Source organism: Chiloscyllium punctatum, chromosome 32 (assembly GCF_047496795.1).
Source record: "Chiloscyllium punctatum isolate Juve2018m chromosome 32, sChiPun1.3, whole genome shotgun sequence".
In the NCBI taxonomy this organism is placed as follows: Eukaryota; Metazoa; Chordata; class Chondrichthyes; order Orectolobiformes; family Hemiscylliidae; genus Chiloscyllium; species Chiloscyllium punctatum.
This window is the reverse complement of record NC_092770.1, coordinates 15,821,890-15,849,503: the sequence shown is the minus strand read 5'-3', so window position 1 is coordinate 15,849,503 and position 27,614 is coordinate 15,821,890. Positions and strand designations below refer to the sequence as shown.

Genomic DNA, 27,614 nt, shown 5'->3' with positions numbered 1-27,614 from the left:
TGGAGAGACTGGTAGGTCTGAATGTTGATACCGGGGCCTGATGGTCTACATCCCAGGGTACTAAAGGAGGTAGCTCGAGAATTCGTGGATGCGTTTTTATGGTGGATGGTGATTATTTTCCAGAGTTCGATAGATTCAGGATCAGTTCCTGCGGATTGGAGGGTGGCTAATGTTATACCACTTTTTAAGAAAGGTGAGAGAGAGAAAGCAGGAAATTATAGACCAGTTAGTCTGACCTCAGTGGTGGGAAAGATGCTGGAGTCTATGATAAAGGATGAAATTACGACACATCTGGATAGTAGTGACAGGATAGGTCAGAGTCAGCATGGATTTATGAAGGGGAAATCATGCTTGACTAATCTTCTGGAATTTTTTGAGGATGTAACTCTGAAGATGGACGAGAGAGATCCAGTAGATGTAGTGTACCTGGGCTTTTAGAAAACTTTTGATAAAGTCCCACATAGGGGGTTAGTGAGCAAAATTAGGGCGCATGGTATTGGGGGCAAAGTACTAACTTGGATTGAAAGTTGGTTGGCTAATAGGAAACAAAGAGTAGTGATAAACAGCTCCATTTTGGAATGGCAGGCAGTGACCAGTGGGGTACCGCAGGGATCAGTACTGGGACCGCAGCTTTTTACAATATATGTTAATGATATAGAAGATGGTATTAGTAATAACATTAGCAAATTTGCTGATGATGCTAAGCTGGGTGGCAGGGTGAAATGTGAGGAGGATGTTAGGAGATTACAGGGTGACCTGGACAAGTTAGGTGAGTGGTCAGATGCATGGCAGATGCAGTTTAATGTGGGTAAAGGTATGGTTATCCACTTTGGTGGCAAGAACATGAAGGCAGATTACTACCTAAATGGAATTAATTTAGGTAAAGGGGCGGTACAGAGAGATCTGTGTGTTCTTGTACACCAGTCAATGAAGGTAAGCATGCAGGTACAGCAGGTAGTGAAGAAGGCTAATAGCATGCTGGCCTTCATAACAAGAGGGATTGAGTATAAAAGCAAAGAGGTTCTTCTGCAGCTGTACAGGGCCCTGGTGAGACCACACCTGGAGTACTGTGTACAGTTCTGGTCTCCAAATTTGAAGAAAGACATTCTGGCTATTGAGGGAGTGCAGCGTAGGTTCACGAGGTCAATTCCTGGAATGGCGGGATTACCTTATGCTGAAAGAGTGGAGCGACTGGGCTTGAATACACTTGAGTTTAGAAGACTGAGAGGGGATATGATTGAGACATATAAGATTATTAAAGGATTGGACACTCTGGAGGCAGGAAACATGTTTCCGCTGATGGGTGAGTGCCGAACCAAAGGACACAGTTTAAAAATACGGGGTAGACCATTTAGGACAGAGATAAGGAGAAACATCTTCACCCAGAGAGTGGTGGCTGTGTGGAATGCTCTGCCCCAGAGGGCAGTGGAGGCCCAGTCACTGGATTCATTTAAGAAAGAGTTGGATTGGGCTCTCAAGGATTGTGCAATCAAGAGTTATGGAGATAAGGCAGGAACAGGATACTGATTAAGGATGATCAGCCATGATCATGTTGAATGGTGGTGCAGGCTCTAAGGGCAGAAAGGCCTACTCCTGCACCTATTGTCTATTGTCTATTGTCTAATAACAGTGGGAAAGAAGCTGTTCATGAATCTGTTGAAGAGTTTGTCTCATCTGCCTGATGGAAGAGTTTAGAAGAGATTCTTATCGGGTTGGGAGAAGTCTTTGATGATCTTGGCTGCCTTTCCAAGGTATTGGAAAGTGTAGATAGAGTCAATGGATGGAAGGTTGGCTTGCATGATATACTTGGCTATGTTCACAACTCTCTTTGGTTTCTTACGGTCCTAGGCAGAGCAGTTAGAGTCATAGAGATGTACAGCACGGAAACAGACCCTTCAGTCCAACCCATCCATGCTGACCAGATATCCCAACCCAATCTAGTCCCACCTGCCAGCACCCAGCTCATATCCCTCCAAACCCTTCCTATTTATATACCCATCCAAATGCCTTTTAAATGTTGAATTGTACCAGCCTCCACCACTTCATCTGGCAGCTCATTCCATACATGTACCATCCTCTGCATGAAAAGGTTGCCCACTTATATCTTTCCCCTCTCACCCTAAACCTATGCCCTCTAGTTCTGGACTCTCTAACCCCAGGGAAAAGACTTTGTCTATTTATCCTATCCATGCCCCTCATAATTTTGTAAACCTCAATAAGGTCACCCCTAAGCCTCCGACGCTCGAGGGAAAACAGCCTCAGCCTGTTCAGCCTCTCCCTGTAGCTCAAATCCTCCAACCCTGGCAACAACCTTGTAAATCTTTTCTGAACCCTTACAAGTTTCACAACATCTTTCCAATAGGAAGGAGACCAGAATTGCACGTAATATTCCAACAGTGGCCTAACCAATGTCCTGTACAGCTGCAACATGACCTCCCAACTCCTGTACTCAATACTCTGACTGATAAAGGAAAGCATACCGAACGCCTTCTTCACTATCCTATCTACCTGCGACTCCACTTTCAAGGAGCTATGAACCTGCACTCCAAAGTTTCTTTGTTCAGCAACACTCCCGAGGACCTTACCATTAAGTGTATAAGTCCTGCTAAGATTTGCTTTCCCAAAATGCAGCACCTCACATTTATCTGAATTGAACTCCATCTGCCACGTCTCAGCCCATTGGTCCACCTGATCAAGATCCTGTTGTAATCTGAGGTAACCTTCTTCACTGTCCACTACACCTCCAATTCTGGTGTCATCTGCAAACTTATGAACTGTACCTCTTATGCTCACATACAAGATGATATGATGTGAGCATAAGAGGTATACTTAGTAAGTTTGCTTGGATGTGAGCAGTTGCTGTATCAAACGGAAATGCAGTGGTAGAGGTGGCTACAATTACAACATTTAAAAGACATTTGGACAAGGACATGAATAAGGAAGGTTTAGAGGGATCTGGACCAATTGTAGGCAAATGGGACTAGTTCAGTTTAAAAAACCTGGATGGCATGGACGAGTTAGGCTAAAGATCCTGTTTCTATGCTGTATGAGTCTATTACTCTATTTGGGCAGCACGGTGGCACAGTGGTTAGCACTGCTGTCTCACAGCACTAGAGACCCAGGTTCAATTCCCGCCTCAGACAACTGTCTATGTTGAGTTTGCACATTCTCCCCGTGTCTGCGTGGGTTTCCTCCGGGTGCTCCGGTTTCCTCCCACAGTCCAAAAATGTGCAGGTCAGGTGAATTGGCCGTAGTGTTAGGTGAAGGGGTAAATGTAGGGGAATGGGTCTGGGTGGGTTTGTCTTCGGAGGGTCAGTGCGGACTTGTTGGACTAAAAGGCCTGTTTCCACACTGTAAGTAATCTACTCTATGACTCTATGTTGACTCAGTCTAATCAGATCATTATTTAAAATTCTTAAAAAGCTAGATGGCTGCTGCAGATTAGATTGGCACCAAAAGCAAACGGTTGGATTTCTTCTCTGACTGGATTTCGGATCTGTCTCCTTGCCCTGCCCTTGGTGGAGGTTGGGATGCTGTGGGTTAGACCTGCCTTCAGGCAGAAAATATGAGGTTTTCCGTTATATTGAAAGCATCTTGTTCCCCACCTCCTTTACACCCCAACCATTTCATTCTGTGGAGTTTCCCTACTGCTTTATCAGACCATTGCTTACTCAGTTAAGGTTCCCTTGTATGCATAGGTCCAGCTCTCAACTACTGCTGCTAAGTGCTTTGTGTAAATAAATCACATATTCAGTTCATCACTTGTGCAGCAACCAACTGTTCAAGGAACAGAATCATTTCTGCTGATTTTGAACAGAAGATATGAGGTAATAGCTGATTCATAGGCCATGCAAAGTCAAGCTATTCAGAACTGTTTCCTCAGACAATGAAAATTCCACTTTTCCCAAAGTAATTTGTAATTTGACATAAGGAACATAACTTCAGATCAGTACAGGTTCTGGTCAAATATGTTTAACCTTATTCAAATCACATTTACAATAAATAAAAAGGTGTGCTTGTCCTGAACTATTAAGAAGACAAAAATTGGTTCAGTAATATTGGAAAACTATATAGAACAACAAGCTAGGCTGGTAATCTACAATCACAAGAAATTAAAACAACCAATGGAACATTAATGTCAAATCCAGTCTTTTCTAACTGTTACTAATTCACTTAAAATGATTACCTTCCAGCCTTCCAGCTGTTTGCAAATTCATGAATGAAGATCCTCAATTGCAAGACTGAATGACTAATTACAAATCTACAGGAGTTCTTCTTCTTATAATCTTTTTGCACAATGCAAATAGCGGGCTCATCAAGTATGGAATAAATTGAATGTAAAATGTGTTTTGGGAGCAAATGGGTCACTAACCAACCTTTAATCGAATTGCATTCATGTCTCCTTGTAAAATGCTGGCAAATAGGAGCAGATTGTTTGGCCCACCAAATTGGCTCTGCCATTCTATAAAATCAAAGCTGATCTGATTGAAGCCTCAAGCCCCCACTTTCCACATCACATAAGACCCCTTTGTCAGTCAAATCCCAAATCATATAACCCACAAAAGAATAAAGAACACAACTAAAGACTGCCCACACTAATCCTTTCGAACTGCAATTTTAAATGGCCCTAAAGTTGGGAGAGAGGTGTTTTTAAATCACACTTAAACTCCAGTCATGTAATTGAGAGCAACACAGTATCCAAGACTTTGTGGCAAGAGTTCATTAATTTCACAGTTTCACTAACCCCTCACTGGAAACAAAGCCAAGGAAATCCGAAGCATAGAGGGACTTGGGAGTCCTGGTTTCTCTTAAGGTTAACATGCCGGTTCAATTGGGAGTTAGGAAGGCAAATATAATTTTAGCATTCATTTTGAGAGGGCGAGAATACGAGAGTAGAAATGTACTGCTGAGGCTATATAAGGCACTGGTAATACCACATTTAGAATATTGTGAGCAATCTTGGGCCAGAGGGACCCAAAACTTAAGGAAGGTAATGGTGGCATCAGAGGGAGTCCAGAGGAGGTTTACAAGAAGATGTAGGACTTGTCATATGAGGAGGGGTTGATGACTGTGGGTCAATACTCAATGGTGTGTAGAAGGATGAGGGAGGATCTGATTGAACCTCACAGCACTCTAAGAGGCCTGGATAGAGATGATATGGAGAGACTCGGACACAAGAGCATGGACTCGGTGAAACAACAATCCTTTAGAACTGTTATAAGGAGGAATTTCTTCAGCCAGAGGGTGGTTAATCTGTGGAACTCATTGCCACAGAGGGCTATGGAAGCCAAGTCATTGAGTGTATTGAAAGCAGAGATAAATATGTTCTTGATTGGTCAGGGGATCAAGGATTATGAGGAGAAGACTGGAGAATGAGGTTGAGAAACATATCAGCATTGATTGATTGGTGGAGCAGAACCAACGGACTGAACGGAATAATTCAACTCCTATACCTTATGGTCTTATGGAGAGAAGAGTAAGAAGGAGGATAAATTATTTGGATGTGAACATCGGAGGTATAGTTCATAAATTCTCAGATTATATCAAAACTGGAGGTGTTGTGGGTAACAAAGATTGTTACGTCAGAGTTCAACGGGACCTTGATCATATGGCCAGTGGGCCAAAAAGTGGGAGAAGGAGTTTAATTTAAGGTGCTGCATTTTGGAAAGACAAATCAGGGCAGGACCTATACATTTAATGGTAATAAACAAAGAGATCTTGGAGTGTGGTTCATAGCTCCTTGAAAGTGGAGTCACGGGTAGATGGGAAATGAAGACGGTGTTCAGTATGCTTCCCTTTAGATTAGATTACTTACAGTGTGTAAACAGGCCCTTCGGCCCAACAAGTCCACACCACCCCGCCGAAGCGCAACCCACCCATACCCCTACATCTACCCCTTACCTAACACTATGGGCAATTTAACATGGCCAATTCACCTGACTTGCACATCTTTGGACTGTGGGAGGAAACCGGAGCACCCGGAGGAAACCCACACAGACACTGGGAGAATGTGCAAACTCCACACAGTCAGTCGCCGGAGGCGGGAACTGAACCCGGGTCTCTGGCACTGTGAGGCAGAGCATTGAGTATAGGCATCGGGAGGTCATGTTGCAGCTGTACAGGACATTGGTTAGACCACTGTTGAAATATTGCATGTAATTCTGCTCTCCCTGCTATCGGAATGATGTTGTGAAACTTGAAAGGGTTCAGAAGAGATTTACTAGGATGTTGCCAGGGTTGGAGAATTTGAGCTGTAGGGAGAGGTTGAATAGGCTGGGGGTGTTTACCCTGGTGCATCAGAGGCTGCAGGATGACTTTATAGGGGTTTATAAAATCATGAGGGGCACGGATAGGACAAATAGACAAGATTTTTTTCCCTGGGGTGGGTGAGTCCAGAGATAGAAAGCATAGGTTTAGGGTGAGAGGGGAAAGATATAAACGAGACCTAAGGGGCAACTTGTTTACACTTGATTCCTGGTGAAGGGCTTTTGCCCGAAACATCGGTTTTCCTGCTCCTCAGATGCTGCCTGACCTGCTGTGCTTTTCTAGTACCACTCTAATCTAGACTCTGATTTCCAGCATCTGCAGTGCTCACTTTTGCCTTGTTCACACAGAGGGTGGTACGTGAATGGAATGAGCTGCCAGAGGAAGTGGTGGAAGCTGGTACAATTACAGCATTTAAAAGGCATCTGGATGGTATATGAATAGAAAAGGTTTAGAGGGGTATGGACCAAGTGCTGGCAAATGGGACTAGATTAGTTTAGGATATCTAGTCAGCACAGATAAATTGGACCAAAGGGGTCTGTTTCCATGCTGTACATCTCTATGACTCTATGATTCTATGACCTGAAGAGGTCCAGAAAGCAAAGTCATTTTAATTTTCTCAGTGACTCTATGGAAGCGATCCATTTATTTTTAAAATAAATTCAAAGTTGGTATAGTCCTACAACCAACTAACTCCACATCAGTGCATCCTGTCAAATTATAGAACAATAAAATGTTACCACTGCAGACTTTCTAATTAACACATTTCTAAATTAACAATATTATAATAATTCCTCTATGATTCTATGACCTGAAGAGGTCCAGAAAGCAAAGTCATTTTAATTTTCTCAGTGACTCTATGGAAGCGATCCATTTATTTTTAAAATAAATTCAAAGTTGGTATAGTCCTACAACCAACTAACTCCACATCAGTGCATCCTGTCAAATTATAGAACAATAAAATGTTACCACTGCAGACTTTCTAATTAACACATTTCTAAATTAACAATATTATAATAATTCCTCTATGATTCTATGACCTGAAGAGGTCCAGAAAGCAAAGTCATTTTAATTTTCTCAGTGACTCTATGGAAGCGATCCATTTATTTTTAAAATAAATTCAAAGTTGGTATAGTCCTACAACCAACTAACTCCACATCAGTGCATCCTGTCAAATTATAGAACAATAAAATGTTACCACTGCAGACTTTCTAATTAACACATTTCTAAATTAACAATATTATAATAATTCCTCTTTCTTGATTTTAACTTGGAGCGAGTGCAGAGTTGGTGGGGTGAGTGATGGAACAGTGTTGGTGTAACTGATGTGTCTCAATCACTGGAGAAGGCCAGACTGATTCCAGTGCATGGAACATATCTCCTATTTTTTAACTCTCTTCACACTCCATTTTATCTGACAATACTCCCATGAATGTCTTGGGATATTTCACGACATTAAAAGGAGTTAGTTACATAATTGGGGTTATTTATTGGAGAACCCACTGAAGATATGTTTTCCTGTTTTATTTCTAATGTAATAATTAATGGGATGTTGGGGTCATGGGCTGGGACAGCAGTTGTTGCCCAGCCCTTAAGAAAGTGGCAGTGAGTCACCTTCTTGAATCGCTACAGTGTATGTAGTGTAGGAAGACCTACAGCACTGTTAGGGAGAGGGCTAAAGGACTTTGACTGAATGACAGTGAAGGAATGGCGATATATTTATAAGTCAGGATGGCATGTGGGGAAGTGGTGTGTTCTAAGCATTCTAGGAGCTACTGGGCTCTGGTGTAGGTGTTGCTGCTACAATGCAGGGATGAGTAGATGTTTCTACATGCTTTAAACAATATCAAGGAAACTATGGGGAAGTGCCTTGTTATTTGTCCTACCTTCAGTTTCTTGGCTGAGGGTTTCCTGGCTGCTGCTGTAGTAAGAAAGCACTGGTGTGATGGAGAGTGAGGCTGGACAAGAGGCAGGGGCTGATTGGTCCTTCTGAGAAACAAATGGCTTGAAAGGAGGCGGCTTAAAGTCCTTACACATGTACTGGGGTCGATGGCAAGGCAGGGGGCCATCTTGAGGAAAGGGCACTGACCATCCAGAGAGACCAATCGCTAATTGTCCCGCAATGTCGAAACCTGGAAAACAGACACAATCTTGTGAGTTTGAAGGGAATCATTGACTTCAATTAAAGAAACACTGTTAATTGACATTGCATGTTTCGATCACAACATAGGATTGTTCGCCTTGCCAGATTAACCTCCATATTATTCTAGCATGTAAATCTATTGGATTTACATGACAGGATTTAATATCCAGTGATGAATATGGTAACAGCATTGTTTTACACAACCGTTCTACTGAATTATAGTAGATGACAACAAATTAACACAGCCTGTTTCTTTCACAGAGTCTCATTCAAGTTGATTAGATGAGATAACTTTCATGGATCTCATTCTTATTTTATTCAGCTACCTTGGATGCACCCATGCATAATGGACAACTTTAATTACATTTTAATCTTCTCAACCTCACTCCTATCATCATTATTTTACTATAATGAGCAGGTCAAGCTCTATCTTAAGCTGGCGGTATGTGGTGTCTTAGCAAATTGTGCCTTACTTAGCTATGGACCACCTTTTGGCCTTTGCATTATCACTCAAATAAAAGCAAAATAATGCGATGCCAGAAATCTGAAAGATAACCAGGAAGTGCTGGAGAAACTCAGCAGATCTGACAGCATCACCCTCCATCTTATGAATTTCCAAATTGTCTTCATTGGTATTAGGTACATGAATCAACTTCCCTTTCTCCTACACAGTCATTCTGTGGCTCAAATGCTAAAATAAGACATGATAGGGTGTTGTGGTTCTGTTTGCCGAGCTGAGAATTTGTCTTGCAACGTTTCGTCCCCTGTCTAGGTGACATCCTCAGTGCTTGGGAGCCTCCTGTGAAGCTTCACAGGAGGCTCCCAAGCACTGAGGATGTCACCTAGACAGGGGACGAAACGTTTGCAAGACAAATTCCCAGCTCGGCGAACAGAACCACAACAACGAGCACCCGAGCTACAAATCTTCTCCCAAACTTTGAACATGATAGGGTATTGAGACAATTTAAACCCACATTGAAATATTCCAACATATGATTTCCCAATAAATCCCAATAGATCCCAATAGATTCCAACATAGGTTATTTAAACCTTTAGCTCCCTGTCAGGGGCAGAAACTGAGGCAGGGGTTAGTCCTAAGTATAACAGCTGTATGCTTCCAGAAGTTGATTATGGGTGGAATGTTCTTGCCGTTTGAGTAATGTGGGCAATGGCAAGTATTTGGGAAATCAATTCTCAACATTAATATGGAGCCCAAATGCATAATTAATGGGGTTAGCAGCAAACGATTGTGTGGGAACAGTTGCCAAGGGCCAAGGTGGGAATGCTCCATGAAACTCCCTGAAAATAACACGCAGTGAAAATATAGGAACATTCAGGCCTATCGTTTACACTGTCTTTCTTAATTTAGGGTAAAATAGTCAAATGAAGAAAGCAATGTGAACTGTTATGAATTCAGCCCAAAAGCAGGCTATATAGCTTGGTTACCATGGAGACTAATGTCCCAGTTCATGTGCTATTGAAATACACAATGCCAGTTTTGACACCTGAAAAACGTAGAAGCTGATGTTCTTATGATGGCAGAAGTTCTGTCTCAAATACTTTGAAAAGGAATAGAGAGAAAGAGGGAGTATTAGAGAACAGCAGCCATTGCTGAAAAGGAAAAGGCTATCTTCTCTGTTAACTGCCAGACAGAATACCAGAGAAAGGCGTGTCCATTGACAAGAAGAAATCCACAGCAATTTCGGGACATTGGAAGATTTTCCCAGGAGAAGCTGGGAGAGGAAATCACTCGAGTGAGACTTACTGCTGACATTCGGTTTAGGAGTTCTCAGAGGACTGAGGGAGAGAACCTTTGACAATTTGCCTGTACACTTCCATGAAACAGGGAGATGTGAACCTGTCAGAAGCTGGGAATCACGTTAGACTGTTTTCCGAAACTCTGTGTAAAGTATGTTATTCAGTACATATGTGGAGTGGGTTATTGGTGACATTGAGATGCTAATAAGGGTTCTGTTTTCTGTAGTTGGCTGTATTAGACAACATTGCTTTTAGTCTGAACAGCTGGAGAAACCCAGTAGGTCTGGCAGCATCGGTGGAGTGAAAGCAGAGGTAACGTTTCGGGCTCAGAACTGGTTGCTTTTAGTTTGTTACAGTAAATGTCTTAGAGCTTGGAATTTTTGTCTGCTTTCCTTTCAGTTGGTCACTAAAAATTCAAATACTTTTTAAAAGTTATTGATCTCTTTGGGGATTGTAACAGGAGCTCATGCCACTCGTATGTATGACAATTCTCCCATTTAAAGCTTGCTGATGGAGGTTGACTGGGAATTCCACATTGCCTGCAGATCCCTGTGGCAAGGGAGAGGGGTGTCAGTTTAGCCAGCTTTGGAATGGTAAGTTGGAGGTGCCAGTGGCAACTGGAGGCTTAATGTTGGATCTGCATCCCTGGCTGCTACAAACATAGACTTCACCACATCAGAGTCCTACTTCAGAAGTCATTTTGCGTTGTAAATTTAATAAGCTGCCTCCATTTCAAAAAGCCTCCTCCTACTCTTAGCTGCCAATGCAGACTAATGATTCTATCAACCTGGAAGCTCTCTGATTGGCCGTCCTGCTTTGACAGCCTACCCACCATCCCTAATTGGATGTCAAGGCTGCCTTCTGATGAGCAATTGGTCATTCGAGGGCTTGAAAGAGAGAGAGGAATAAGAGCTTCCACATCCAGCTTCCAGATCCCAACAATTGCAGAAAGCTAAACCTAATAATCCCGGTTCTGTGGGAACTTGACACCACTCATTCAGGCTGCTTCTATTGTTCAATCTTTAAAAGAAAACAAGACCTCACATTTCTGGACGTCACAGTAGAAAGAAAGGACAAGGGAGAATTACAAACCTGCGTATACAGAAAACCAACAAACACTGACAAAATACTCAACTACACCAGCAACCATCCCAACACACACAAACAAAGCTGTATCAGAACACTATTCCAACAAATCACCACACACTGTAGCACAGATGAACTTCGAAAAACAGAGGAGAATCACCTATACGACGTATTCAAGAAGAACGAATACTCAAAAAACAGTGTGCAGATTCCTCAAGAACAAACCAAGACATGCAGACAAAACACAGCCAGAGACTCTAACCACCTTACCATATATCAAAGAAGTTTCAGAAATTACAGCCAGACTACTGAGACTCCTTGGAATCCTAGTAGCACACAAACCCACCAACACTCTCAAACAAAAACTAACAAACTTAAAAGACCCAGTACATCCCATGGACAAAACCAACGTCATCTACAAAATTCCATGCAAGGACAGCCACAAACACTACGTAGGACAAACAGGAAGAAAGTTAGCCACCAGGATACATGAACACCAGCCAGCCACAAAATGTCACAACCCCCCCTCCCTCATAGTCCTACACACGGATGAAAAAAAACACCATTTCGACTGGGACAACACATCTATCCTGGGACAGGCTAAGCAAAGACATGCCAGAGAATTCCTAGAGGCCTGGCACTCCAACCACAACACCATAAACAAACACATAGATCTAGTTGCAATCTATCAACCCCTCAGAAAACGCACAGGAAATGACATCACCACAAACCCCAGGAACCCTATCCAGGAGAAAGATATAAATAGAAAGCAGGAGACAACAGCTTTGCTTCACTTGGAGGTCGCCACTGATGATGTTACCTAGCCAGGTAATGAAATGTCTGGATATCAAACCTACAGCCCAGCGAGCAAACCTACACCCTAAGACCTCACAAGCTGTTTACTTTATTGGCTTTGAGCAGACTGCCCAACACCTTCGTCTCAACCTTTCTTTATACAAAAAAGGTCAAAATACAATTCTTAAAGCCATAGTATTATCACAGGTGTCCCCATATATCTGCTGCCCCTACCCTTTCTGGTGGTATAATTTCAAAGTTTGGACACCACCATTTCCCATCAACCAGCACAAGGTTAGACTTGAGATTTAAAAGACAAACATAGTAAGTATTCCATGGTAGATTTAAGAGCAGTAACCTGGTGCAGTTTTCTTAATGTCACATGATTTCCTTCTGAGCTGTAATCATTCTATGTCACTAACACAGCTGGAAATTGAATTATTATGATAAAAATATTTTCAATTGGTATTTAGTCAGCCATCTGTGAGTGACCTAATATTAAATCATCCAAAATGAATTTTTAAAATTGCCCAGAATCATTTTCTAGTTTCATTGGATTACATTCGTTACTTTCTGTGTAGACTTATTGGTTTGTATTGTGATGAAGGGTCATTACATATTTTTATCTTTATTTGGAAACTTTGTTTCTAAAACAGACAGGACCCATGTATAGCTTTAATTTTGATTTCTATTTCGACATTGTGTGGGTTAAGAGTGGAATGGATTAGTTTCATTTTTGCATTCTGAGAGTGATACTGGAATGTGGAAATTTGTTTACCTGCATTTAAATCAGACTGATCGAAACCTTTGAGGTGAATAGTTCAGTGCTTTAGAAAACAAAAAGTATAAGAGAGGAAAAATATTGCCGTTGTCTAGCAACAAGGTATCCTATGAACACAGGGACACATAAAGAGACATTTGTTCTATTGAATGGCAGAACAATCCAGAAGGACAGGGAATGTGCAAGTTTCCTACAGATAGAAACAGATCATTCAGGGAGAAAGGGCGTCCAGGATTAATAGTCCCCAAGATGATCAGAGAAGGAGGAGAGAGGTTCTGGGTGGTTTAATGTCAGTGAGAGAAAGTTCCAGAAACAGAAGGCCATGGAAGAGGAATTTAGAAAATTTGTGTTAAGCAATAAATGAGCTCTGTTAGCAAGTTGATTAATAATTTCATGAAAGTAAAATAACCAAAGAAGATAACATTGAGTAAATACAGATATTTGTCAGAAAAAAAATCCACACCAGCTGAAGAAGGAAGTTTAATTTGGAATCAGAGTCATACTTTGACTGAGGTTTGAGTACCTTGTTGCTGAGAGTACAATGGGTTTAAGTTTTATTTTGAATAATTGCAACAAGGCCTTTTCAAATGGTTGCTATTTGTGTAACACAGTATGCGTACTTTCTACTTTTGAATAAGAAAATTTGATATTGCTTTGGTAAGAGTACACAGTCTCCTATGAACAAGTTCAGTGACTGATCACCAGAATAAACAAATAGAAAAAATATGAATCTTATGAGCTCTCAAGCCAGGTATCATTCTGGGATCTGTCTTGTCCAGTATTATCATCAAATGCTTAGAAGATTTTAAAGCAATACTTTAATGTCCAGGCATTCAAAGAAATCTTTCGATTTTACAACTTTCTAGAAGGTACTTAAAAATGTGGAACTAGCATAAACCCACACTAGTGATTATTTTAATCAGAGGGTGTGTTTAGCTATGAATGCAATGTTTTTTGGAGCTTGCTTTGTGTTCGACATAATTTGAGATTGAAATTTTTCTACTGGTCAATTTTCAGCAAATTATGCTGAGAAAGATGGTCTTCCTGTTGTGTGTCAATTCCTGCAGATTTAGAAATCTAAGTCCAAGTGGGACAGCATAGTCACAGTATTGTATATGTTGCAAATTCAGTTCCCTTGAATAATATAATAATAACAACAAATATTGACCAGCTGCTTTCATTCCCAATCTGGTGTGCAGTTTGATCCTGGTGACCCCATTGCACATTTAAATGGAATCTCATAGATTAGATCTTCATAGAGTCATACAGCATGGAATCAGACCCTTTGGCCCATCTTATCTATGCCAACCATGTTCCCAAATTAAACTAGTCCCGCTTGCCTGTGTTTAGCCCATATGTCTCCAAACCTCTCCTATTCATGAACAATGATCTCATTCGATGTAACAGCACTGTTCACCTCCATCAACATCGACCTGGCAAAGGAAACACTTACCACACTTTTAGAAGAGACCATCACACACACACACCAACCACCATCAATCACATTACCAACAAAAAAGTCACGAAGCTAGTGGACCTGTGCCTCATCACCCACTTCACCTTCAACAACATAATCTACAAACACACCAACAACACACCCATAGGATCTCCGCTATCAGGATTCACAGCAGAAGCGGTAATGCAAAGACTAGAACAAACAGCCCTACCAACCATCAAACCAAAAATCTGGGTCCACTATGTAGATGACACCTTTGTCATCACAAAACGAAACAAGATAGAAGAGACATTTAACATCATCAACAACACCCTCACAGGCATAAAGTTCACCAAGGAGGTAGAAACCAACAACAAACTCGCATTCCTGGACGTCACAGTCGAAAGAAAGGACAACGGAGAACTACAAACCTGCATATACAGAAAACCGACAAACACTGACCAAATACTCAACTACACCAGCAACCGTCTCAACACACACAAACGAAGCTGTATCAGAACACTATTCCAACGAGCCACCACACACTGCAGCACAGATGAACTTCGAAAAACAGAGGAGAACCACCTATACGGCATATTCAAGAAGAACGGTTACTCAAAAAATACAGTCCGCAGATTCCTCAAGAACAAACCACGACAAGCAGACCAAACACAGCTAGAATTCCTAACCACCTTACCATACATCAAAGAAGTTTCAGAAATGACAGCCAGACTACTAAGAACCCTCAGAATCCTAATAGCACACAAACCCACCAACACTCTCAAACAAAAACTAACAAACTTAAAAGACCCACTACAACCCATGGACAAAACCAACGTCATCTATAAAATGCCATGCAAGGACTGCCACAAACACTACGTAGGACAAACAGGAAGAAAGTTAGTCATCAGGATACATGAACACCAGCTAGCCACAAAAAGACACCACCCTCTCTCCCTCGTGGCCCTACACACGGATGAAAAAAACCACCATTTCGACTGGGACAACACATCTATCCTGGGACAGGCTAAGCAAAGACATGCCAGGGAATTCCTAGAGGCCTGGCATTCCAACCACAACGCCATAAACAAGCACATAGATCTAGATACCATCTATCAACTGCTCAGAAAACGAACAGGAAATGACATCACCACAAACCCCAGGAACTCCATCCAGGAGAAAGATATAAATAGAAAGCAGAAGACAACAGCTTCGCTTCACTTGGAGGTCGCCACTGATGATGTTACCTAGCCAGGTAATGAAACGTCTGGATATCAAATCTACAGCTCAGCGAGCAAACCTACACCCTAAACTTATCTAAATGTATTTTATTGTTGTAACTGTACCAGCATCCCCACCACTTCTCTAGCAGTTCGTTCCACACATGGACCATTCTCTATTTTACAACACTAGCAAAGGCACAACTTTTAATTAAGTTCTGCCCCTTGTTTGTTTTATCAATACCTCGCATTTATCCAAATTTAGTTCTATCTGCCACTCCTCAGCCCACTGACCCAATCGATCAAGATGCCTTTGTAATCTTAGAATACCTTCTTCACTGTCTCGTATACCAGTAATTTTGGTGTCAGCTACAAACTTGCTGACTATGACTCCAACATTCTCATCTGAATCATTTATTTAAATGACAAACAAAAGCAGACCCAGCACTGTGGAGCACTGCTGGTAACAGGCCTCCAGTCTGAAAAACAACTTCGACCACCACTCTCTGTCTCCTGCCATTAAACCAATTGGCAAGCTCACACTGAATCCCCCATGATCTAACTTTACTAATTAGTCGACCATGCAGAACCTTGTCAAAGGCTTCACTAAAGTCCAGGTAAATAATCTCTACTGCTCTGAGCTCACCAGTCTTTTTGGTTACTCCGTGGGCGGCACGGTGGCACAGTGGTTAGCACTGCTGCCTCACAGCGCCAGAGACCTGGGTTCAATTCCTGCCTCAGGTGACTGACTGTGTGGAGTTTGCACATTCTCCGCGTGTCTGCGTGGGTTTCCTCCGGGTGCTCTGGTTTCCTCCCACAGTCCAAAAATGTACAAGTTAGGTGAATTGGCCATGCTAAATTGCCCGTATTGTTAGATGAAGGGGTAAATGTAGGGGAATGGGTCTGGGTGGGTTACGCTTCGGCGGGTCGGTGTGGACCTGTTGGGCCGAAGGGCCTGTTTCCACACTGTAAGTAATCTAATCTAAACAAAACTCTCAATCACGTTTGTAGACACCATTTCCCTTGCCCAAAACTATGCTGCTATCCTTAATCATTCCTTGTCTCTCCAAATGCATATAAACTCTATCTTTCAGAATTACCTTCAACAACTTACCGTAGGTCAGACTCACAGGTCTGTAATTCCCAGGCTTCTCCTTCAATAAAGGCACAAATCCTAGCCCATCAGATTCCAATTTCACTCTCAAGGTGATGCATTGAGCTTCCGTGTCAACTTTGTTCATTGCAGATTTTTAAACCAGCAAAAATTCATTATCTCAAACATTGGAAGATGATCCCTATTCAATGCATCATTAAAATATAATACCATGGTGTGCTTTTAATTTGATACTCGTAACCAAGTGACGCAGTATTGCATTTCTTGATTAACAGTGAAATCTATCTACAGAACATGGCTCGAGTTTGTAGTTTCTATTTGTGAACCTATTGCATAAAACAAATTCAAAAAGAAAGAACTCCAAATACTGGAAATCTGAACCAAAAACAGAAATAGCTGGAGAAACTCAGCAGGTCTGATAGCATCTGTGCTGAGAAAGCGGAGTCAATCTTTCGAGTCCAGTGACCCCTGTTCTGGAGAAGGGTCATCAAGACAAACTAGACATCTCTGTTCCCATTGTGAAAACATATAACTGAGATTTCACTTCTGTCTTGTGTGCATTTTGTCTCAGTTAATATGCAATTAACATGAGTTTTTACATCCAACATTAACATCAAGATGTGCCACATTGTCCAGAAAATACTGGAAATCCTCAGCAGGTCCAACAGCATCTGTGAAGGCAGAAACAGAGTTAATGTTTCAGTGCGAGGATTTGTTGTGAGGACGCAGGAGAGTCTGATGAAAAAAAATTCTTGACCTGTAACATTAACTCTGTTTCTGTCTCCAAAAGGTGGTGCTGCCCAACTTGCTGAGTTTCTCCATTATTTTCTGTTTATATTTGAGATTTCCAGCATCAATTTTATCTTGTTTTTGTAAACCTTATTATGCCCTGCTTTAGGTACTCAATAAATATCTGTCTGAAGTCTCCTTCTAAATGCCCTGCAATGTTCATTTTGAATAATTACATTCTCCCACTCAGCTCAGCACTGTCTCTCTGGATACACAGACCTTCCTGCATATAATGTTTGTGTTGATATCTCACTGTTGTTTGTGCAAACTTACTGTTTGGAATTCGCTCGTCACATCTGCTATGCTGCCCTTCCAAAGTATTTCATCAGCTCTGAAGCACTTTGGGGCAACTTGAGTTACTGAAAGGCACTACGGAAATGCAAACAATTTCCCTTATTTCCATTTTAAAATCCCATTACTTAAAAAATACAAGTAACATTCTGTTAAAGGATGGAAACAGACCAAGGAAGTTGTGCTGTTAATATAATTAATCACCCAATTGTTTTCTACAGGATGCGCTATTCTAGAAATTGGGTCAGGTATTGAGCAAAGAGGAAGATGGGAAAAGATGATTTAATCATTCAGTAAATGTATATTGAATAAATATTTTCTGTAACCCCTTTATTAACTAAACACATCTGGCGAAAAAGGTATTTTTTGTTAACCTGTTTGGACATATCTCGGAGTCAAATAGGACTGACTGTGGAAGAGGGAGATACCTCTTATGAACTTGTCAAAAAGACTAATTGTTTTAAAGATATTTACAATTTAACATTGTACCTGAGAGTAGATTGTTCCTCCTTTCTTGTTATTGTCATGCTTTTTCCTCTCTTTGCAACCCAAGGCAGCTGTATTGATCTTTGGGGTATAATGATCCCCGGACTAGATTAGAATAGATTAGGTTAGTTACAGTGTGGAAACAGGCCCTTCGGCCCAACAAGTCCACACCGACCCACTAGAAGAAAGTGAGGACTGCAGATGCTGGAGATCAGAGCTGAAAAATGTGTTGCTGGAAAAGCGTAGCAGGTCAGGCAGCATCCAAGGAGCAGGAGCGTCAACCTTTCAGGTATAAGCCCTTCTTCAGGAAGGGCTTATGCCCAAAACGCAATTCTCCTGCTCCTTGGATGCTGCCTGACCTGCTGCGCTTTTCCAGCAACACATTTTTCACACCGACCCTCTGAAGAGCAACCCACCCAGACCCATTCCCCTACATTTACCCCTTCACCTAACACTACGGGCAATTTAGCATGGCCAAGTCACCTGACCTGCACATTTTTTTGGACTGTGGGAGGAAACCAGAGCATCCAGAGGAAACCCACGCAGACACGGGGAGAATGTGCAAACTCCACACAGTCAGTCGCCTGAGGCGGGAATTGAACCCGGGTCTCTGGTGCTGTGAGGCAGCAGTGCTAACAACTGTGCCACCGTGACTAAAGGGTTAAATTTTGAGAACAAGATGCAAAGATAGGCTTTATATTCATAATACTATAATATGTAAGAATAGAAGTAGGCCATTCAGCCCATCAAGTCTGCTTTGCCATTAAATAAGATCATCCTCAATTCCACTTTCCTACCTTTGATTCTCTTCCTGATTATAAATCTGTCTATCTCAGCCCTGAGCATATATATAATGTCCCAACCTTGGCAGCCCTTTGTGGTAAAGAATTCCACAGATTCACTCTCCTTTGGGAGAAAGGATTCCCTTGAGTTTACAAAATTAATGCATGACTGAATTGAGAAGTTGAAGATGGTGAAAGGAGTTAACAGGACACGGAGGGAACATAGTCCTTCTGGTCTTTGGTCTTCTTTCGGAGTTCAAAGAAAGTAGTGAAACTTTAAACCCAGAACTAGGTCATTCAAGGAGTGAATTGAGGAAACAATTCTCCACACGAAGGGGAATGGAAAACTGGAGCTCTGCTTGTCAGAAGGAAAGCTGTTGAGATTGAGATTTGTGATTGGATCCTAAATTGAGATTGGCAAATTGCTATTGGGTCAGGGGATTAAGGGTTATGGAACCAGGAGGGAAAATGGAATTTGGATGCAGATCAACTGTGATTTCATCGAATGGCAGAGTAGGTTGGAGGGGCTGAATTGCCTCCACCTATTCCTATATGAATCAGGTAGAAAAGGAAAATGATATTGAGAATGTATATCCCTCTCTGTACCATGAATTGTTTATGGAAATGTTATATCTTCACTGTTCTCAGGCCAGCTGTTGAGTTAATGACCAGAATGTTTGTCATGTTTTGACTAGATTCAGTAGTCAGAATCAGAAACTAGGAACAATATATCTAGAGATTTTGATCACATCTTCCTGCATGCTGTTTCACCTCAGTGTGGCCACGCACACCAGCACCATTCCATATTATGGTTCCATCACCGCCATCTAGTGGAGGTGCAACCTTGTCAGGCAGAAACTATTTTCCAACAAAAATGGCCTCCTTACTTCATAAATTTCTGTGCAAACACAGTTCTGAAAACAAAGAAAGCAATGAGGACAAAATTTCAAATTCAAACATTTACAATATTGAGAAATATTAATGTGGGAAGATAACATTTTCCTCAAACAAGAACAGAAATTACTGGAGAATCTCAGCAGATCCTGCAGTTCTGACATTCTGATGAAGCATCACTGGACTCAAAAAGTTAAAGTTAACTGTTTCTCTCTCCACAGATGCTGCCAGACCTGCCAAGTTTCTCTAGTAATTTCTGTTTTCTTTCAGATCTTCAGCATCTGCAGTTCTTTGTTTTATAAATATTTTCCTGAATATTTCAAAAGGCTTGAATTTATGTAACATTTACAGACTATCCCAGTGTACTGTGCAGACAATTAGAAAATTAGTTGGAGGAAGATTATCACATTGTCACCAACAGTTTGATAAAATTAAATAAATGAGGGAAAATCAGGGAGTCATAATTACAAAGTGTACAAAGTGACCTTGATTTCTTTTATTATTCTTTGATAGGATGTGGGCATTGCTTCAGAGTCAACATGTTGTTCTTGTACAAGGTAGCCCACTAGTTCATTTCAGAGGACAGTTAGGAGTCAATCCACTGATGTTGTGGTTCTGTTCGCCGAGCTGGGAATTTGTGTTGCAGACGTTTCGTCCCCTGTCTAGGTGACATCCTCAGTGCTTGGGAGCCTCCTGTGAAGCGCTTCTGTGATGTTAAATGCCGGAGGAAACATCACAGAAGCGCTTCACAGGAGGCTCCCAAGCACTGAGGATGTCACCTAGACAGGGAACGAAACATCTGCAACACAAATTCCCAGCTCAACCAACAGAACCACAACAACGAGCACCCGAGCTACAAATCTTCTCCCAAACGTCAATCCACTGACTTGGGTCTTGAGTTATATGTAGGCAAGACCAGGTAAAGATAGTAGATTTGCTTATTTAGTGGGCATTTGTGGAACTTGTGTTTCACCAATTGCTGTAGTGAGATTTGAGCCAATGCTCCGGAACCTTCACCAGGGTTTCCAGATTACTGTTCTAGTTATAGTATTTCTGTACCACTACCACCCTCTTAATGGGCCCTACTAGAAAAGATGTCAGAAGTTGTCAGAAGAGAATTGAGAGGCTGTGGAAGAGGTTGTCATCTTCTGTGGTGAATTTTTAATCACAGAACTCTTCCAGGAGAGATTTGGACCTGTTCCTGGTTGAGAATGTAGTCCCCTGTCCAAGGTGTCAGTCCTGCAGGGTACTGGGGGAAGAGGCATTAGCCCAACTCTTCCGATCAGTATTGGAACTGCTGTGTCTGATGCTGATGAAATGAAAACTACCCATTGACCTGGATGGGTTGATAAAGGGCAGACATCCAGTGCACAAGCCCTGCGCAGAGGGACTCCCACAGCCCAGAATACAAATAGAGAGCTGCAGAGTGAGTCAGCACCAATGACACCCAAACACCTCCCTTACCTCTTTGTTTCTTGGAGCACTATCTGCTGTAAGATATGGTTAAATGTTCAACATGAAGGAATGGGTGGGCAGAGGGGGTCAGGGTAGGTTGGATCATGAGGCAGTGTCAGGTTAAAGGTTAGTCATGTCAGATTGGTGAGAATTAGTCAGATCTGATTGGGGAGCAGTCGGATTAGGTTGATTTAGGGAGGGGGGTTTGTACTGGGAAGTGGGGGGACAGTATTTAAGGGAGGAATTAGAGGTCACTGTGAGTGACTGGGGAACCAGTTATGGATTTCCCCAGGAGTTAGATGAGGTTCTGCTGTTGAACCTTTCCTGGGGACCTATTCAGGTAAGTAAATCAGAACTGGCTGAAGCCTCTGGCTCTTTTTCAGAGTTGGAGACCACTTCAGAGGATTCCAGGAGTAGGGGGAATTAAACTATTGGAAGTTCAAACTTCAAGGGTGATACCCACAGAGTCTGCATCTTGGAACTTCCACAGGCTCCCAACACCCACCCTGTGCTGCCTGCCCAGATCTGACAATCCGTTGTTTTGGCAAAAGTGAAGAGAAATAACTGAAGACATTGTGCTTCAGACAATAAAACAACATTCCATTGACCTGTTCCATTGGCTCAGGCCATTACCTCAGTGATATTTGAGTGCAGCCTTCAAATTACAAAGACTTGCTCTGGCCCACATCTTCCGATTGGAAGAAAACTTTTACAACCATCTACCCTGGAAGATATGCTATAGGATCCCTTGGAGATCCCAACTCATCAACTGCCAGAATTATCCAGGAGTGTTACAACATCAGATAGCCATTTATTCAGTGTTTAGATCAGAGCGGTGCTGGAAAAGCACAGCAGGTCGGGCAGCATCTGAGGAGCAGGAAAATCGATGTTTCGGGCAAAAGCCTTTCATCATCATTTATTCGGTGTGCAGAGCCTTCCTGCAGAACTCTCCAACCCTGAGTTAGTGTTAGAGACTTTGGAGAGTTACGACTCACTTACTTGGATCATTACCCAGTGAAGGTTACAGGGAGTAAAACCTATTCCGTGTTCTCGACACAAGCCCCATCCCTGACTCACCACTGATCCCTGACCCCTCATTCCCATCACCTCCTCAACACAACCTGAGCTGAGCATTGCAACACCAAACGTACCCCCAACCCAACAATCCTCCTGACACCCAACTCAGCCCTGACGTGACTGCCTCCTGACCCACCCTAACCACCCATCATCCTAACCCCTCACTCGCTTACTTTACACAACTCTTTCATGTGTTTGTCCAGCTTCCCTTAAATAAGCAATATACAAATTAGGCCATTCAGCCTCTGGACCCTGCTCCAGGATCTCACAAGATTCTGGCTGAATCTGATCATGGCCCTCACTTCTCACTTTCCGCTGGGTAAAGATGTTTCTCCTGAATTCCTTGTTGGATTTATTTGTGATTATTTTATATTTATGTCCCTAGTTTTGGTCTCCCACAGAAATGGACACAACTTCTCCACATCTACTCTTTCATAATGTGAAAGTGCTTTAGAGTCATAGATCCTTCAGTCCAACAAACCCACACCAGTCATGTTCCCAAACTAAACTAGTCCCACTTGCCATGTTTGGCTCATATCCCTCCAAACCTTTCCTATTCATGTACTTATTCAAATGTCTTTTAAATGTTGCAACTGTACCTGCATTCACCACTTCCTCTGGCAGTTCGTTCCAAACACAAACCACCCTCTGTGTAAAAAAGTTGCTCCTTGTGTCCTTTTTAAAACCTTTCTCCTTTCACCTTAGAAATATGTCCTCTAGTTTTGAACTCCCCTTTATCAGGCTATTTCTTCACTGATGTCAGTGAGTCTCAGTAAAGCAGCCATCGTCTCAAAGGACTACACTGGCATTGCAGATAGGTGACTGGTGGTGAGTTTAACCAAAAGTTCACTTTGCCTAAGGTGAGGGCTGAGGTTGAGAAGGTGGGACCTTCATTGTAACCTCAGCCAGTGCAGAAAGTGAGCTTGTTCTATTGGTATCAACTGCATTGTAAACCAGCATCTATCTAGTGGAGTTTACCAATCCCCTTTACAATCTCAGTACCAGCAAGAAGATTAACCAATTTAAAACACTTTAAGGAATTCAGACATTCAATAAATAGCAACTTAATAGAAATAAAAATATAACCTTTCCCCCTTGACACAGTCCTTTGAAGGTATAAAGTGACATTAAAGTTTTACCTGCTTGGGGAAACAGTTGCTTTGGGGCATGTTATTTACTTTGTAAAGACCAATTATTCCTTTCTAGGCCCTGATAAATAGAGAACTTTCTTTGTTACTAACATCAGTGATCAAGCTTGAAAATGGAGCCATAATGATAAAGGTGGGGGAATTCTCAAACAACAACAATTACTCAATCTTGCTGAAAAGGGAGACATGTGTCAAAGCATTCCATCTTTGCCTTTATCATAGCAAAAGTAATAACTCCAAAGTTCAAATGATGACAATAATTTCTACTACAGGAGAAAGGATTGCTAATTGGTTACCAAGTTGACCTGGATTGGCTGAGGTGATGACATGAGGAACTCAGTGAGGAGCTATGGGCTTTCCAAGCTGCTGGGAAACTCAAAAGAGTTATAAGGCATGAACACATTCTGCATGCAGAAAATAGGTTCCTCTTTATGGATATATGTCTTAGCTAGCCAATGCAAATTATGGACTCTGTTACAGGCTTGACTGATTTTAATAAATTGCTTGTCAATGTAGCTATTAACACACTCAGGATTGTTTAGCAAGAGTTGCTTAGCTGAGGAATCACATCTAACAGCAAGTATTTTTCTTTGTCAATTAGACTGTGCAATCACTGAAAACAAATCTATGCATTCTCCCAACTTTTATCACTCATCAGTGAATGTGCTGACATCTATACAGTGTAAGTAGTGAAAGAAATCAATTTTAACTTATCTGGGGTGATGGGGTTTTGTGATGTCTGACTTCCTTCCAAAGCATAGCAATATGTTAAACAAGAGAGGTGGGGTGGAGTAGGATGAAATGTTCCTTTTGCAGTGTGTTTGAGCTTGTGTATGTGTGCATCTGTGTATGAGTGTGCGTGTGTTTGTGTGAGTCTGTGTGCACATGATTACCTGTGTATGCATGTGTATTTGCGTATGCTGAGTCAGGGGAAATTACAGAGACTTTGTTCTGACCCATACCAGCATGGAGGCTAATCAGTATCATTGACCAGAAAAAATAATTCTTTAAAGAAATGTTTGCAACCTGGTATTATAAAGGATTTGCATTCAACTAAATGCCTTTCTCTATTTAGCTTGTTATAGTCACTGCTGCATTGAATGGCAGACAAACAGCTTGAATTTATTGATCTGCATGATGAACCTCCACACTGTAATGACTACATGTATTTTATTTGGAAAATGGAGGTCTGGATTATCAGTTTGAAGGAAAAGTGGGACAATGCGGTGTTTACTCTGTGCATACACAAAGGAATCCAATTTTCAGAGAAGCTGGATTTGATTTTCTTGTGAGACCAGGTGGCTTTGAGTGAAAAAAAATACTGTCCAGCCTTTGGATAAAAGCAAACTACCGTTGATGCTGGAATTCTGAAATAGAGAAAATACGGGAGAAACAAAACAGCATTGGGAAAGAGAGAAACAGAATCAAAGTTCCGAGTCCAAATGACTCTTCTACAAAACTGAAAAAAGTTCCGAAAATGTCATGTTGGACTCAAAACATTTACTCTGCTTCTCTTTCCAGAGACACTACCAGACCTGTTGAGTTTAATGGGGATATGGTTTACGTTTGTATATTGTAAATTTAATAATGCATTTTGGAATGTGTTTGTTACAATAAAATATGTGGTTTTGTCGTCCTGCTTATTAATAAATGTTACTGTGAGTTTATCTTAGATAATGGTCAAAATCAGACACATTAACTATCTCAGGGATTAATTTATGATGACTTATTTATGGAGTAGTGAGGGTAGATTCCCAGCACATTGCTATTGTTAGAACATAACAGCAAGGAGTAGGAGTAGGGCCGTCCAACCCTTCGAGCCTGCTCTGCCATTCAATTAGATCCTGGCTAATCTTTTCGTAGACTCAGCTCCACTTACCCACACTCTCAATGTATCCCTTACTTCCTTTATTTTTCAAGAAAGTATCTACCTTAGCTTTAAAAGCAATTACTGAAGTAGCATCAACTACTTCCCTGGGCAAGGAATTCCATAGATTCACAACCCTCTGGGTGAAGAAGTTCCTTCTCAGTTCAGTTCTAACCCTGCTTCCTCTAATCTTGAAGCCATGCCCTCTTGTCCTAGTCTCACCTACCAGTGGAAACATCCTATCTATTTATATTTTATCAATTCCCTTCATAATTTTATATGTTTCTGTAAGATCCCCCCCCCTCCCCCATTCTTCTGAATTCCAATGATTATAATCCCAATCTACTCAGCCTCTCCTCATAAGATAACTCCCTCAACTCTGGAGTCAACCTAGTGAACCTCCTCTGCACCCTGGAGAAAGTGAGGTCTGCAGATGCTGGAGATCAGAGTCGACAGTGTGTTGTTGGAAAAGCACAGCAGGTCAGTCAGCATCCGAGGAGCAGGAGAATCGATGTTTCGGGCCAGAGCCCTTCATCAGGGCCCTTCCTGAAGGGCTCTGGCCCAAAACGTCGATTCTCCTGCTCCTCAGATGCTGCCTGACCTGCTGTGCTTTTCCAGCAACACACTCTCGGCTCCTCTGCACCCCCCTCTAGTGCCAGTACACCATATCTCAAGTAAGGAGACCAAATCTGCACACAGTATTCCAGGTGTGGCCTCACCAGCACCTTGTACAGCTGCAACATTACATCTCTGCTTTTAAACTCAACCCCTTTAGAAATGAAGGACAAAATTCCATTTGCCTTTCTAATTACTTGTTGTACCTGCAGACCAACCCTCCGTGATTCATGCACAAGGACACCCAGGGCCCACTGCACAGCAGCACGCTGCAACTTTTTACCATTCAAGTAATAATCTATTTTGCTGTTACTCCTATCAAAATGGATGACTTCACATTTACTACCATTGTATTCCATCTGCCAGACCTTTACCCACTCACTCAATGTATCTGTGTTCCTCTGCAAAGTTTCACAGTCCTCTGCACACTTTACTAACACTCTGACACAGTGTTAGGTTTGTAACAATACTTACCAACAGTGACCTGACTGACACAGCTGTAGTAACTGGTTCCACTGGAGAGGTTGTGACTCACACTGCTCGATTCTTTGTCTGCAAAACATTAACAACATGAAACATACATCAGAATCACAGTTCACTTAACCTTAAACTGGAACTTTTCACCTTAACCAATATTCTAATCAACAGTTTCTTCTGTTTCACATCTCAATTCACCCATTATCTCAGCTGCAGTTATAACCTACACTGGATCATGATGCCAAGTTCTTTCCCATGCTTTAAAATACTTCTAACAAAAGCAGAAATTGCTTGAAAAATTCAGCAAGTCTGGCTACATCTGTGGGGAGAAAGCAGAGTTAACATTTCGGGTCCAGTGATTGTAACCGGGAAAAGGATGTGTTGAAGGTGGGAAGGAGGGAGGAGTGGTGTTAAGGAGTAAACAATAGGTAGACAAGAACCCAAAGAAAGGGAATAACAGTTGGGAAGAAAAAGAAATGGGTAAAGGTCAGCCTGTGAGAATCAATTTTTGAGAATGGGGAACATTAGTATCTGCCAATGGATTTGGTTGTTGTAGAAATATCTGCAGGGGCGCTCAACTCAAAATGTCAACTTTGCTTTCTCTCCACAGATGCTGGCAGACATGCAGAGTTTTTTCAAACAATTTCTGTTTTTGTTTCTGATTTCCAGCATTTGTATTTCTTTTTCCATTTACCTTTTAAAATACGTCCATGACCTCAAACTTTCACATCTTCAAACCTCCTTCAAACTGACAACCCTTCGAAGTTTGCAATCCTCCATTATTGGTGGCTCTGTCTTCAGGCATTTTGGTGTCAAGCTCTGGAATCCCATTCCTAAACCTGTCTGTAAAACTCTCCCTAAACAGCAGTCAGCTTATTGGTTTAGGGGAATGATTGTTTTTTCTATTATAAGGATGGCTTGGAGCAGTTTGGACTGTATTCCTTAGACAGCAGAAGTGTGTGTAGTAGAATGTAATAGTTTTCAAAATCATGTGGAATTTGGAGAAGCCATTCCCTCTCAAGATCCAGAGGAACAGTTTAAATAGTTTTTGCCAATGAAGCAAATATGAGGTGATTTTTAAAAATTCATGCAGGGTTTGGAATGCAAAGTGTGATGGAAGTAGGTTCATTTGAGGCA

The 27,614-nt window shown here is 41.7% G+C and overlaps 1 protein-coding gene across 5 annotated transcripts in view; it reads right to left on the bottom strand.

The window, feature by feature from the left end:
• Positions 1 to 27,614, bottom strand: part of LOC140457922 (anoctamin-4) — a 187,546-nt gene that overhangs the window by 147,065 nt on the left and 12,867 nt on the right. For all 5 annotated transcript variants that reach the window (XM_072551722.1, XM_072551723.1, XM_072551724.1 and 2 more), the window contains exons 2-3: positions 26,475 to 26,552; positions 8,151 to 8,396 (exon numbers count right to left, since the gene is read on the bottom strand). In XM_072551722.1, the coding sequence (XP_072407823.1) occupies positions 8,151 to 8,396; positions 26,475 to 26,552 (324 nt within the window). The remainder of the gene's footprint in view (positions 1 to 8,150; positions 8,397 to 26,474; positions 26,553 to 27,614) is intronic.